At 33.7% G+C, this 16,426-nt stretch overlaps 1 protein-coding gene across 1 annotated transcript; it reads left to right on the top strand.

Moving 5' to 3' along the window:
• Positions 1-7,370: 7,370 nt before the first annotated feature.
• On the top strand, positions 7,371-9,308 carry LOC146916017 (uncharacterized). The gene has a single exon (XM_085716773.1). The coding sequence runs from the start codon at positions 7,371-7,373 to the stop codon at positions 9,042-9,044; it is 1,674 nt and encodes a 557-aa protein (XP_085572899.1). The 3' UTR covers positions 9,045-9,308.
• Positions 9,309-16,426: the final 7,118 nt, after the last annotated feature.

Below are 16,426 nucleotides of genomic sequence, written 5' to 3'. Positions count from 1 at the left end.
TTTTCGAGCACGTGCTTGTTGTTTAAGAATTTTTATAAGCTCCCTTCTATCCATCTCAGGCATCCTTGCTATTCTCTTTAAGTTTCGAGATGTGTGCCTAAAGGCAGTGACTCTTTTCTTTTGTTTAATATTACCATGGGAAGAAGTAATTAATTTACCTACATGTTGAGAAAAAGAATGTTTCTCCTGCTGGGCACTATCCTGAAACGGAATTGTCTTAGAAGTGCTACTAATAACATTTGTTGGACCTTCACTAGCTAGAAAATGTGCCTCGGCATTCTTTTGTTTAATATTACCATGGGAAGAATTGTTTGTCTTAGAAGTGCTACTAATAACATTTGTTGGAACTTCACTAGCTAGAAAATGTGCCTCGGCATTCTTTTGTTTAATATTACCATGGGAAGAATTGTTTAAGTTACCTACATCTTGAGACAAAGAAACATTCTCCTGCTGAGCACTTTCCTGGATTGGAGTTGTCTGAGAAGCGCTAGTAATAACAATTGCTGGAATTTCACAAGCTTGAACATGTGCCTCATCATTGATTGCAAAATTTACCTCGGCATTTGTTGCATCAACATTGATATCAGTCTGTGCAGCCTGTTCTAAAAACTTTGAACCATCTACGCTTCCCTTCTGATTGTGTAAATCGTTGTTTTCATGTTCCCGCCACTCCCGGTGAATATCATTAATCAAATCTTCCACATCACCGTCTACCTCATCTAAACCGTGACCACCTAAAATTCCTTGACCTTCGTCGATGTTTTGTACTCGATGTTCGACGACTTCCTCTGTCAAAAAAGCGTCTTCACCGAGATTACATCCCCATTCCTCAACCAACTTAATATTGTAATTGCACCCGTCAACCATCAGCACCATCATTTTGATCAACACCTCCAAAGAATACGTAGAAATAAGAATTCGTGCAAAATCAATTCTACCTCTTTCCAAAGTACACTCATCTGCCCGCACAAACCTTCCACACTTAGAAACACATAGCTTGAAAAAATTTATGTTCCAAGCATGTACCGTTGTACCATAGATTCGTACCCTAGCACCACGTTCATACCGAACTTCTTTCGACGTCCATTTATGCACATCGGTAAGAAACAATCCAAAAAAATCAGCAGCATCATTAAAAACTTGTAAAACATCACCATTATCACGGCAACGAAGAAAAGCTCTATCTTCTCCCATTGGAATCACTTCAACGGTGTCAAACCCCGCATCCTCCACACGTTGCTGTATAGATAACAACGTTTCCCCCGTGCTAACCGTTGCCACCAAACCTTAACCGGCCCAATCTCTGTCTTCTTTAGCAGACCGGTACTCAATCACCCCCTTATTAATCGAATTGCCCTCCGAACCAGTCAGTACAAAGTTCTCAGGTTGTTCCCATTCCTCATCCAATTCGACAGATTTAGTAACCTTCCCGTCGTCAGCAATAGTAAGGACGACGACTTCCTTGTTCTTTGCAACATGCTTACTACTAGAGTGAAAAGGAATCCCAACCACTATGCCAACATGAATTTATAGTATATTGGCTATAATATTTTTATTATGAGTGTATAAAAGAAAAAATGTTTGAATGCGCACACACAAAAAAAATTAAAACGGAAAAATTTAATCACTTCATTTATCTTAAAATACTTTGATGATCACAATCATTTGGACACATAATTTGAACACAATTGTATAATTAAAATACTTTGATGATCACAATCATTTGGACACATAATTTGAACACAATTGTATAAAATAGATATAATTTAATCATATTAGCAAAACACATTTTTAATTCTTTTCTCTTTATATTTGTGCGTGTGTGTAGGTGTACGCGCCTCAATATTGTGCTCATATACTTGTGACCATCTAAAATTTCCTCTCAATTAATATCATTTAATCTTTTTTCCTTTTTGGTTTCTTTCTTTTTTGTGTCTCCAAACATTATTTATTTAGAGTTGAATACAAATAAGTATTTCTCATATTTTGGCACCCTCATAAAATTAGGGCTAGCTCCGCCGTTGTTTTCAAGATTACATCAAAAGCAAGACCCTATACTCCAAATAAAAAGCAATAAAGATAGCCAACAAAGCCTTTGATCACTATTTATATTTAGGATGCGTACAGACCCCAACCAAAACCAACACCCTAACTGAGGTAAAAATACACAGCCTGAAAAAACCACTGCCAAAAACAGACCATGCATCGCACAAACAAACCTTCCCCGTTACCTCGCAATACACTCTCTCGGGTTCCAACACGACTCGTAAAACAAAGGGGCTAACCCTGTGAACCGACACCAACTCCATTCCACAATAATACTTGAACATTATCAAACAATTCATCCACCTCCTTGGTTCGATTATTAAAATCCTATCATTCCGCTCTTTCCATCACCCAAATTAAGACCCGTATCAAAAAATGAACAAAATCCTTTAAAATCCTGCGATTTTGAACGGATTTCATGATTTTGTGTGATTTTGATAGGATTTTGCTTATGATGAAGAAGAAGAAGAAAAAGAAAGTGTGTGTTTTATAGAGATAAGACTGACTAGAGAAGATAGATGATTTGTTTTAAGAAAAAAATTGGGGAATCTAGATTTTGAAATTTAGAACGAAAATAAGAGAGAAAGAAAAGGACATATGCAAAGTTTCAAAAAGAGATAGGGAGAGAGAGTAATCTTTGCCTTATTTTTTGGGTTGTGGGTCGTGTTTTGACCAATTTTTTTGACTGCTCTTTAATTTCATGGGTCCCCTTTGACATGAAAATAAGAGAGAATGAAATGGACATATGCAAAGTTTCAAAAAGAGGGGTAGCCTGATAGGGAGAGGGAGTAATGTTTGTTCTTTAATTTTATGGGTCCCCTTTGACATGTGGAATTAATTGCTATTTTAGTAAGGTGTGTGGTTGTGTAGTATTATGATTATTATGAGATGATATGGTTATGATTCTGATTTGGTAGAATCCTTTGATCTTTAATTTTTGTTAATAAATAAAATTGCATGGTCAACTTGAAGCATCTTATAAAGAAGTTTAAGTGATCACAATAGTGGGAATCCCACTGTAGGATGGCCCCTATCATGCATCTCAAATATAAGATCCCAAATATCTTAAATTCACCCTAATAGGTTCGATTCTCTCCGGTGCCAATTTAGGTGGGCTATTTAGCTTCTTCAAAAAAAAAATGTGAATTGTATGTTAATAGGTGTATGAAGTTGTAATTCTTACATAATCCGCTAATTATCATGACACTGTAGCTATGAACATTAGGATTCACTCTCATTTGAGCCATATTTTTGCATACAAATGTGGCCTTATTCACTTCTTTCACCATGAAATTAAATTCCCATCCATCAAAGATGTATAAGTAAAAACATTAGGTTTTATATTACTACTTGTGCATCTTACTTGCTAAGAAAGTTATTATTCAATCTACCTAATTCCACCTAAATAGCTGACGACTACTAACTATTTTTAACTAATTTATGTTTACAACTAACTTGAAATAAAATACAACACTAACACCCACATTTGAACCAAGGGTAGACTGCAAGAACAATAGCGAGAGTCATGCTAACCATGACACCAATAACAACTAGCTTTATCTTCATACTTTCAAACAACATTTGGAATCATGGGATCTCTGTGTTGTCTACAAATACAAGCTCAAATGTCTCCGCTCCTTCCAGAACCCTCTCAATATTTTCCTCGACAAAGTTTCTTACTCGTGAAGCCTCTTGAGCTCACAATTAAACGGACAATCATATTTTGTTCACTATTTATGCAAACACAGAACCATAAAACCATCTACTTATTATAAAAAATATATATATCAAATGTCTCAAAATAAAATGTTTGAAGACAAATACCAAAGCATAAAGATTATTATAGAAGATTTTTGTAATAATCTTCTTTAATAATATGTATACTTTGCAATTTATCGTCAAACATTTTATTTTGAGAAATTTGATACATATATGTTTTTTTAATAAGTTCATGGTTGAATGGTTTTGTGCTCACATAATTAGTGAACAAAAACAGAATGGCCGGTGAATTAAGGAGACTTCACGAGTAAGAGACGTTACAGAGGGAAATAATGAGATGGCTATGAAAATAGTGGATACATTTGAGCTTTTATAGTAGTAGTAGACAACAAAGAGATCACACGCTTACAAAGGTTATTTGAAGGTAAGAAAATAAAAATAGTCATTACTGGTGCCAAGGTTAACATAGCATGACTATTCCTATTCTTGCAATCGACCCTTAGTTTAAACGTGGGTGTTAGTGTTGTTTTTTAACTCAAGTTTGTTGTAAAAATAAATTAGCTAAAAACAATTAGTAGTTTGTTAGCTGTTTTGGTGGAATTAGTTATATTTAATAATAACTTGCTACCAAAGAGGGTATTGTACATTACACGTTTTGGTTTCACATATGAAGCATGAACAAAGATACGGGCACCGGACACGACATGGACAACGATACGTTGACATCGATAATAATTTGTGAAAATGACATTGTTGGAACATGTGTGGAAATTGAGTTAAAAAGACTAAACACAAATTCCCATGTTGGGTAGAACTAGTGTTGTGTGAATTGAAAAAAGTGGAAGTCCCACATCGGATGGAACACACACATTAGTAGTGTTTATATAGTGGGGGTGTACCTCTAATTAATGGGGGTACATAAGCACTAGAGAAAAATATATATATTGATATATATTTTATTATTTGAAAATGATAAATTAAATAATTAATTTAATCATTATTAGAAAGTGCTTTCTTAGTCCCCAAGTTTTACTAAAATATTTTGGTACATAATTTAATATATTTTAGTACTCAATTAAGATATTTTTGTACTAGATCTAATATGTGAATTACTTAATCGCAAAGTAATATGTTACTTGTTCCCAAAGTTTCTCATATTACTTGTTCCCAAAGTTTCTCACTTATTAGTTGTGAATTTTCTCTATAAATAGAGAGCTCACACAATGCATTCAACACACCGAAAAGAATTTCATTGAGTTGTCGGGAATTCTTTTATTCTCTTCTCCCTCCGACTTGTGTTAACAAGTTTCTTCTGCTTCTACTCCTTTCTGTCCCTTTCGGTTTCAAATAGAGCGGTTACGTACCGTATCGAGTGGCTTCGATCAATCGATTGAACCATATTTTTAAGAGTGTTCTTAAGACCATAGTCCCTTTTCGGTTTAATGTCCCTTCGGAATTAAGAATGGTCTTAAGTTCATAGTCCCTTTCGATAGTATATGTCCCTTCGGAATAAAGAGTACTATTAAGATCATAGTCCCTTTCGTAATAATAATGTCCCGTCGGAATTATGAATGATCTTAACAGTATATAAATTATTTAAATATTTTTCTATTTGAGGAGAAATGGTGGTATCACCATATTTGAGTGGTCGTAGTACCATATTGAAAGTTTGGAGAACTTAAAAGTTAGAATGGTGGAAACACCATATTTGAGTGGTCTTAGCACCATATAGAATGGTAATAATACCATATTAAAGTGGTTTCAGTATTAAAGAGTGGTCTTAGTACCATATTTGAGGGTGTAATTCTTGAACGATTTTCTACAGTGCAGTAGTTAATTGAACAGTTGTAGCTGGGCTTGTTTTATCCTGGAGGCGGCGTGGTTGATAGTCTACCTTGCACAACTTTGGGTAGTGCCACGAAACGTCTTAAAGAGAGCGACCTGGTCGTGACTCAACCTAGTAACAACTTCGGTAGATAATAGAATTTGGAAATCCAAATACAATAGTTTGGAAATCCAAAAACAACAGACATAATTTAGTGCAACCACATGTGTCGTATCTGTGTTGGTGTCCGGCACTATTTGATATCATAATAAATCTTTAGCATATTGGTCTGTGGTAAACCAAGAAAGTAGTCACACTATATTGTATAAACCACGTAATATTTCATGCATAAAGAAGGCATGAAATAAGTGGAAACTGCATAATTGCTAGAACGAGTAGAACCAGTAAGCAACCAAGGCCACTATAATGCCCAAAACCTATATTTTCTGCATGTATTGAAGCTATTCTGAAGTGGCGAAGAAAATAAGTGCGACATTTAATCCTCTAACCTTGGACGATGTCAATTCGTCTCTTAACCACATCGAAGAAATCAAAGGGATTGTTTTGAAATTAACATAGAATCATCTAAAATAATAACAATTAATTACAGCATCAAAGTAACTACTATTATTTTAGAATAAAATAAATTAGGGAACTAGTGAAACTTATCGAAGTTGGCTTCCAACAAAATTCTGTCATCATCTCCGCATAAATTTTAATCAAATACCAAGATCTGCAAAACCAAACAATGAAATAGTTTAGGACACGTGGTACTTGGAGGATACAAGAATAAATATTTTATCATGGCAGGAAGATGAAACCCAGAGAGTTATTTCCAGATTTCGATACTGATATTTACAAGTGACGCTAAAATCTTGTTAAATTCAAAGATGGGCTGAGTAGGGTTGTTGATATATGGAGGATACCACTGAATGCGGAAAGTAGTCGTTGACATTAGGAATGAAAGAAGGGAACGACTCGGTGTAAAATTGACGAAGAAACAGCCTGGGGGTACTGGGAAAACAGAGAGCGTATCTTGTTAATCTAAATATAAAAGATTGTTGGTGATAGGTAAAGCAGCGAGGAACGATTCATATAAATATTTGGTCTTCCTTCAACCTAACTTCTAAAATAATGGAGGAGTTTACGGTAGAATCATTTAGAAATAGTAAAGAGTTGATTAATTCTTTCCTTGGATGCTAAAAGAATGGCTTTTATTTTGTTTTTCTTTAATAGAAAATGAATTAATAATGAGTTTTTGTACTTTTTAGTCTTTATTTATATTTCAATGTATATATCATAGTTTCATAAGTAAGATATATCAAAGTTTCAAAATATTAAAGATTTAGAAGTAAACTCAAAATTTAAAATCAACTAATAGTAGAAAAATATAATCAAAATTTGTTACGTATATAATGCATATATTTTGGGACAAATCAAGTATTAAGTATTGAATGTTGCATGCCTCTTTGAAAAAAAATTGAAAGTGATAATAATTGGAAATAATAATAATTAATGATGCATTGAAAACTGAAAAAATAAATTGTTTTGAGATAAATTTTCTTTACAAAAATTGCAATTATTTTTTGAAGTTTTTAATGGAGGAGTAGTAAATTTAAATAAATTCCTTTATTTTTGCAATAAAATTCTTAGAAAGTGACATTTGGTGTGTACGTGGTAGAACACAAACAACAACCTGGACTCACTGAATAGAGAACACGATTGATTCAATGGAATGGCATTATTAATTCGTTAGGTTACAATCCAAACGAGTACAATCATGTCATTTTATACTTTGAGGTATGTTCCTTTCTCTGTTTTCATTCCCAACTTTTCACATTTTCAACAATCTCCATACCCTATTTTCATTGGTTTATTCCCTTCTTCAATAAGGCTATACTCACAATTGCATCACAAACAAGATGATGAACACAATCTCATATCCTCGTTCAATCACTTTCTCCATCACAAGAATCCTACTCCACCCATCTTTCAATTTAACAAGATTTTATCTTCCGTTGTCAAACTTAACCATCACTCTACTGCTCTTTCCCTTCATCATCAAATGGAATTGAACGGAATTGCATCTGACTTATTCACTTTCAACATCCTCATCAATTGCTTTTCTCAATTGGGTCAAAACTCTCTTTCATTTTCTGTTTTCGGCAAGATTCTAAAAAATGGTTACGACCCAAATGCCATAACTTTTACTACACTCATCAAGGGTTTGTGTCTCAAAGGTGACATCCATCAAGCATTGCAGTTTCATGATAAGGTGGTAGCGCAGGGATTTCACTTGAACGAATTTAGTTACGGGACCTTAATCAATGGATTATGTAAAGTTGGACAAACAAGAGCTGCTCTACGATTGTTGAGACAAGTCGATGGGAAATTGGTTCAACCTAATGTGGTAATGTATAACACCATTATTGATGGTATGTCCAAAGCTAAACTTGTTAATGATGCTTTTGATTTATATTCTGAAATGGTTGCTAAGCGCATTTCTCCTGATGTTTTCACTTATAATAGTTTAATTTATGGCTTCTGCATTATGTGTCAATTGAAAGATGCAGTTGATTTGTTATATAAAATGACATCAGAAAACATCAATCCCGATGTGTATACCTTTAGTATATTGGTTGATGCATTTTGTAAGGAAGGAAAGGTGAAAGAAGCTAAAATGATGTTAGCTGTGATGATGAAAAATGACGTTATACTTGATGTTGTTACTTATAACTCTTTAATGGATGGATATTGCTTGGTTAAAGAAATGAACAAGGCCAAGGATATATTCGATAGTATGGCCTCAAGGGGAGTCATTGCTAATGTTCAGAGCTATACTATTATGATTAATGGATTTTGTAAGATTAAAATGATGGATGAAGTCGTAAATATCTTTGAAGAAATGCGTTGTAGAAACATTATTCCTAATGTGGTAACTTACAATTCCCTTATTGATGGTTTGTGTAAATTGGGGAAAATCTCTCTTGCGTTGAAGCTAGTCGATGAGATGCATTGTAGAGGTCAACCACCTAATATAATAACTTACAACTCTATATTGGATGCTTTATGCAAAAACCATCATGTTGACAATGCAATTGCGTTATTAACAAAATTGAAAGACATGGTTATTCAGCCAAATTTGTGCACATACACTATTCTTATCAAGGGACTTTGCCAAAGTGAAAGACTAGAGGATGCACGAAAAGTTTTTGAAGTTCTTTTGGTCAAAGGCTATAATCTAGATGTCTATACATATACTGTTATGATCCAAGGGTTTTGTGACAAGGGTTTGTTTGATGAAGCGTTGGCCTTGCTGTCAAAAATGGAAGACAATGGTTGCATTCCAAATGCTATAACTTATGAACTAGTTATTCTTTCTCTGTTCGAAAAAAATGAAAATGATATGGCAGAGAAACTTCTTCGTGAAATGATTGCGAAAGGTCTACTGTAAAATTAAAACTAGGTAGGAGGTTTTTATTTTTGTAAACTTTTATTTTGAATTTATATTTTTGCATTATTGTATGATTTTATTTATGTACCTCCCTCATCTAACAGGCATAAGACTTTATTATTATTGTTTCTTTTGCTAAATGTGTTTACCGAAACCTTTATAGATACTGTGTATCTTTGACTTGTGCTAGGTGATATTAAATTATCTAATTGACAGTGCCATTACTTAATTGGACGTGGTGTAGAATTTTCTGTCCATTTTGCTGGAAGGTATAGAAAGTTAGAGTTTTCTTCCGTCTATAAATTCACTTTATAGAACTATCATATTAGAGATGAGATTGTGAAAAGTTGTGGACACTCATTATCTGCAGATTTGGACATTAGTATGCCTTTCTTCTTTGAACAACATTTGTTTACTTATCCTCGGGGAGACATCGAAGGATCCTGACTGTTATATAGAGTAATGGCCATGGAGAATTGCCTTAACAGTTGATTTGGTAGTGACAATACCTGGCAGTCCAATCATTCAAAAAAGAGTTGCTGAGAAAGAATTCTCGTCAATTTTGGTGGAATAATAACAATGCATTTTGATTGTTTTAATCCTAGATGTACTGTTTTATCTTGGTTTTCGGGTGTCAAACATTGATTACGTTTGAACATTTTAAACCGGTGATATCTTATTTTTTCTTGGGAAGGGAAAAAGTAAGCAAAACCCTTGAGAATCGAGGTCCGGGAGTTGTTTTCGCTACGGGAAGGTGTTAGGCACCCATAACGACTATAGTATCCTATAGGAACCGTCTTTAATTTCTACGCGCGCGCTTTATTTTTAAATGCTATTTGAAAATGTTTATTTAAACCTAAGAGTGTTCTAAGTGAAGAATTGGAGGGAGAAGAATGTTTTTGGATTTTTATTTTAGTTGAATTGAAGGAATTTTGTTCCTTGCCTACGTACCCGATTAAGGGATCAAATCCACCGTAGTTCTCTTCCAAAAATGTTTTTTGTTTTTGTTGGTTGATTTTAAGTTCGAAAATTGGAATTTGAAGAATAGAAAGAGGGGCCTCAAGGGCATGAGACTTATGAAATTGTGAGGTTGGATTAGTCATTTTGCAAAAGAAGTCAAAGTTTGATTATTTTTCATTGAAGTTTGATTAAGAAAATAAAAGGAAAATTCAATGGGGTTTTGACCCCAAGGTTTATTATGAAAAATGTTTGAGTGAAGTTTGTTCAAGTTTTTTGGGAAAATGATTTTTCTAAGTATAAAGCCTAAACATTCATCTAAACATACAATCCTAAACATACATCTAAACATGCATATTCTAACTATATAGTGATGTGTGTGCATGTGTCGGTGCTTGTGTCGGTGTACATCATTAGAGTCCATTGTCCTTATTACATCATACCCTAGATACATTCTATGGTCTTGCAAGAAATTAAAAATTGCATAAAAGTAAAATATTACAAGAAACCCTAAATTTTCACATTCTAATTCTTGTATGGAATTTAAAGTGTAAGAAAAATCAAAACCAAGGATATAAGATGGAGAATGAGATGAAGATGATGAAAGATGCTCATGAAACATGGAACAAGGTGGTTAGTAATATAAGGCATAGGAGAAATGAAAATAAAAGCAAGTAGAAAATGCATGAGATTATACTAGAAATAAAGCAACGTAGTGAGATAATAAGAAGCCCAAAAGCATCACATCAAGACATAAAGTGGAAATCGAAATATTAAAGCAAAATTAAATGCAAGATATTGTGGAGTGAAACTTTAGCTATCAAATGAATTAGATAAAAATGCATGATATATTAAAAAAAATGATTTGAACAAAACATAACAGAAAAAAAAATGCATGAAGGCATAACAGAAACTAAGTATGATATGAAAAAAAAAAGACTCGATTAAAGAATGCATGATAGTATACTTAAAATTAATACTTAAAATTAATACGTAAGAACAAGGTTTTTCAAAGAACATGGGGGGTGCAGGAGCAATACAAAGGGGTTAAGCAAGTAAAAACATGGAGAAAAGTCAAAACAGAAGAAGAGTAGTAATGGTGGCGGTTAGAAAACAAAAGGCATGGGTTTAAGAAATGGGTAGGGTCAAAGAAAATGGATCACGTATAAAAACAAGGATCAGCAGCTTTTGTAACCAATACCACACAAAATAAACGTTCATTCCTCTCTCTGTTAAAAAATGCAACGCACATGAAGCTTCTTCCCCGGCGAACCAAACAATTCCGGCACGGTGGCCGGTGGTGGCGCCGCCGCGTCGGAATCCAAACCTCCACCATTTTCAAAAATAAACACATGTTTGGATATCATTTTTCGCATAGAACGCAAATCCGGTTTCAAAATTTTCAAAACACATCACATACGTACTAGATCGGAGATTAAATACAGCAAAGAACAAGAATTACCTCTCCTTCTATAGACTCGGTTCTGTTCTTCTTCACTTGAGTTCGAATGAGCTCCGATCTGGTTCTGATTTGAACTCCTTCTTCAGGTTTGGGTCCGATCCTGATTTGATTTCCTCTTTCTTCTCTGGATTCTTCTTATGTTCCTCCAGATCCGCTGTTTTCCTTCCCTCAGATCGGTTTGGACGTTGTGGACCGATTTCGAATTTGGAGGAGGAAGTAAATTCGAGTTTGTGCAGATTCGGTTTTACATGATATGAAGAAAGGATGAATTGATTTGAGTTGGTAAGGGTTTATGTGTGGTTGGATGAATTGTGGTGGTGAATTGAAGGTTGAAGATGGTGGTGATGGAGGATAAGAAAGTTTGTTATGGTGGAGGAAGTGGTGGTGGAAAGTTAGTTAGGGTGGTGAAGGAGGTGGTTAGAGAGAAGAGGGAAAAAGAAAAAAAATGATTTTGTGATTTTGTGTATTTTGTGAAAAAGTGATTGAAAAATAAAAATTGGTGTAAAAAAATGATTAGTGTGAAATTTTGACTATGGGTTTGACTTATATAGGTGATGTGGTAAGCTTTGGGCCAATTGGAATGAGACATGTGGCACTAGACTTGTAACAAACTCTTAAGGACCAATAGCATTTGGACACATGGCACTTGGACTCTAACAAACTTAAAAAGGGATTAAAATGTAAATAATAAAAGTGCGAGGACTAAAATGAAAAATTAAAACGAAAATTGAATTGAAAAAGTAAATTGGAAATTAACGTAAAGCGAGACGATTAAAACAACGAAGCAGATTAAAATGAATCAGCAATTTTATGTGAAATGACCAAAATGCCCCCTAGGGACTAAAATGACTCGAAATGACTCAAATGCAATTTAAAAATGATTTTTTTACAAGGGATTAAAACAAGAGCTTATACAAGCGAAATAAAAGACTTGGAGACAATTTTTAGAATTTAAACAGGGTTTAGACATATGAAAAGACTAAAATGCCCCTAGGGGCAAAACTGACTCAAAACGACTTCAAAATGCAATTTTGGAAAGGGTTTTGACGTAGAATTGAAATGAAGACTTATTCAGACTATTTGAAAGGACTCAAACAAAATTTTGCAAGACTGAGGGAAAATTGACATAGGAAATAACTAAAATACCCTTACATGTGAATTTTGCAAAAAAAACATTGAAATAAAATGTAGGGAGAGATGCAATTGATCAGAGACAGTTCAAATGGCTTGTAAAGGATGAATTGATTAGTATTTTTAGGTCCAAAATTAGGGTATGACATGTACTTGTCCTTGATGAATGATTTCATAATATTGATTTTAATCTACAACATTTGTTTTTCTGTGTCAGGATACAACTGATCGTTATTGGTTAGAATATTATTTTACTGGTTTATTGGAAAATGTTTGAAAACATGCATTAAGATTAAAATTTGCAAAAGTACCCAAATTCCCGAGGTTGCGGTGTCTTCACTAACCTATATTTTTTAATATCAAAAGGGACTAATATATATATCTATATTAGAAAGATAAAGGTTATTCGCTTTACATATTGAAGGAAAGGTGTCCATTAGATGAAATGTAGCCATTAGTTATCTATTAGTTGTCATGATTTCACACACGAACTGCGACTGGTTTGGTGATGATCTACAAGTATGTGTGTTACCAAGTCCTACACGGCTACACCTGCACTGAACCTGTGAGTGCGGTGAAGAAACTGTGTTGAGTTTGGTGTTTGATTCTCTGTTCTTCCATTTATTCAACTGAGTCTTGATGTTATTTTGAGTTTTTTATTCTGGCTGTGATTTCGTGTTCTGAGTTTAACGGATGACCCTAAATTTGAAGGAGTGCGGCCAAGACAGATTTGCTTTATGGATTACAACGGAAGGATTGGGATGAAGAACAAGCACTTGGAGAAAGACTTTGATGATCTATAAATACAATATGAAACTAGCTCAGAATCACAAACTTCAGACAGGTTTGCATTGGTATTTTTCTTCTTACATATGATTCGACGCTGATCAAAGATATTTGTGTTCTTTTATATAAACTTTTTCAAAGTTTTCTGTTAGGAGAATTTTCCTTATGCTAAATTGATGAAGAAATATGAATAAAGAGATGTTCAAGTTGTGCCGATGAAATTGTTTTGCTTATGTAAAATAAACCTATAAAAACTTGTTAATTGTATTGTTTTTTTTATTTGTAATTTTAGTGATGTCAATGTTTGCAGATATTAGCCAGATATCTAGTTTAATCTTTCAACCAAAATAAAGAAACTTAGGGATCTAGAAGCAACGGATATTCACATGGTCAAAGAAGAGAGATTGAGAAATATGTTTTGTGGCATTGACGATCAATCTGGGCCGTGGACATGGTTCGAGCAGTAGCACTTTAATTCAACAAATATTTCAACTTCAATTGTGTCATGTACATGTTCTTCCCTTGTGAAAGTTGTACAAAACTTTTAGAGTACCAACAGTCGATGTTCTACAATTGATCTACATGTTGCACCAATTCATCTAGAGATGATCAGTCTCTTGAAAACTTCAATTTCAAGATTCTTAAATATGAAGTTATTGTCGATGCATCTAATAATTGAAGAGGGAAATGCATTTTGCATAGAAAAGTGATGGAAACCGAGAAACCAGTATGGTTGTCTTCACATTTCCAGGAGTGTGTGATGATCAAGGGAAGAACATGCGTTATGTCCATTCAAGATGTTATAGCTCAATTGGCAGGGACATTGCATAATTTATGTAGGGGCCGAGGTTCGAACCCCGGACACTCCACTTCTCCACGTTTAAATGTGTGAGCTCCAGCCACTAAGCTATTAGACCAAAAAAAAAAAACCAAAAAAAAAGAAGATGTTATAGAAACAAAGTTTATATTTTATATTTTTTAACACATTAACGGGTTTTTAAATATCATTTTATTATTTTGTTATTGTGATAGAAACAAAGTTTATATTTTATACTCCATCCGGTCCTTATTATAAGAAAAAGTTGACTTTTTAGATTCATAGAATAATTAATGTATCTTAGTGTAAATATAGACTAGATACATCACTTACACAATGAACCAAAAAAGTTAATTGTTTCTTATAAGAAGGACCGGAGGGAGTATTTTTTAACACATTAACGGGTTTTTAAATATCATTTTATTATTTTGTTATTGTGGTACCATTCATGGGTTTATATTTTATGTAGTATTTTATCATCAAATTTAAAATATCAATTAATCACCACTTATTCGGACCAACAACGTCAGTTTATATGACCACTTACTTATTCGGACTAACAAGTTCTATTTATAAAAAGGAAACTATTTTGTGTGTAAAAACAAAAGTGTAATATAAGTGTATTATGAAAAAATAAGGCTTAAACGCAATCTTTTCCCTCTATTGATCAATTTGGAACAACCAATTTTTTCAATCACGCGATGTCGACGTGTCATTAGTATTGTATTCATTGCTTTTGTCTATATATTAGACCTTCATTAGGAACATAAGAATTTACAATAAGTCATATCCATAGCTTTATTAGACCTTCATTAGGAACATAAGAATTTACAATAAGTCATATCCATAGCTTGAATCGTTCAAATCTTGCTGACTTGCTAGACTTATTTGAATTTCACTAAATACAAGGATAGTTAACCTCTTCAGGTCAAACAATACACTTTTGTTAACTTATGATTCCATTTTCATAGTTTCAATCAAACAAAAATGATGTCTAATCCTTTATTTTTCTTAAAATACGTACATATTACTTCCAAGCACGTTGTTAGTCATTCCTCAAAGAATACATATTACTTATCATTATCAAAAACTCTCACAATCTCACAAAATTTTGGGAGATCTAGCCAAATTGCATACTCCTACAAACCTTAAATTCCACCCAAGACCTAAAAAACTCCACCTCCAGAATAGGCATACTTAGGTGTAGAAATTTAAGGTTGAAAGAGTAAGCAGTTTGGGTAGACCAGTTAGACATGAGCCTTTCGTAATTAAATGTTATGAACGAATTTGAGTTTGGGTTTAACAAATGAATGAAGGTGTTGTTGGAACTTGGAATGGAGAGAAGGATGAAAAGTCTTTAAGAGAATTTCGATTTTGCTGCAACTAACTGACTTGGAATTAGGAATAGAGAAGTATTCAGATCATAGTCACAGAATTCGTTACCCTAACAAGGAACCGCGAATTGGTTCGTACGTACCGGTTCGCGGTACTTTTGCGAACTGGTTCGTCCAAATTCGTGTGGAATTCGCGGAAAACAGCGTACCAACAAGATTGAAGAGAGATCCCGTCAAAAATCTCAGTTATTTCATTTTGCAGATTTGAACCCCAAATTAGGGTGAAGGAAAGGGTGAATTTGATGCTCAGTTTCTACCATTATGTGATTAATTGCAAGTTGGTAGTGAAAATTAGTGTAGAAAGAAAAACTGAAAAGAGATGAAACAAGAAGATGAACAGGGCAATTCTTGTTTTACAGAGAAGAAGATAAACGGGTTAAGAAAGAGAAAGATTTATCTTCTTTTTTATTTAAAATAAAAAATAAAAAATTGGGTTCAATCAAGTATCATTACTATTCACCTAAACAAAGACCACGTTTACACCTTTTCAGTTTACAAGGAAGCCTTTCACTATTCACAAGAAGTCAAGAACTATTTATTATTTAATTTAACTACATTTCTTAAAAAAAAAAAATAATTTAAGTACATGTGGTGGATTGGTAAAAAAAAAACATTTTGTATGGTTTTTTAATTTTTATTAATGAAATTAATATTTTCTAATATATTTTTAAAACTAATTAGTTTTATTAATTTACCATATTCAATGTTGTACCTGAACGTACCAAATAGCGAACCGGCTCTGTATACCCCCCGCGTACCGAATTCTTTGACAATTGGCGTACCGCGTACCCGAATTCGTACCACGTACCAAAAGAACCGCGAATTGTGTGACTAT

Source organism: Medicago sativa, chromosome 6 (assembly GCF_051527215.1).
Source record: "Medicago sativa cultivar Bolivia chromosome 6, Bolivia_mono, whole genome shotgun sequence".
In the NCBI taxonomy this organism is placed as follows: domain Eukaryota; kingdom Viridiplantae; phylum Streptophyta; class Magnoliopsida; order Fabales; family Fabaceae; genus Medicago; species Medicago sativa.
This window is presented reverse-complemented; position numbering and strand designations above follow the sequence as displayed.

Bases quoted from the DNA above. Each gene is read 5' to 3' on its own strand.
- LOC146916017 (XM_085716773.1), top strand. From the start codon at position 7,371: ATGTCATTTTATACTTTGAGGTATGTTCCTTTCTCTGTTTTCATTCCC.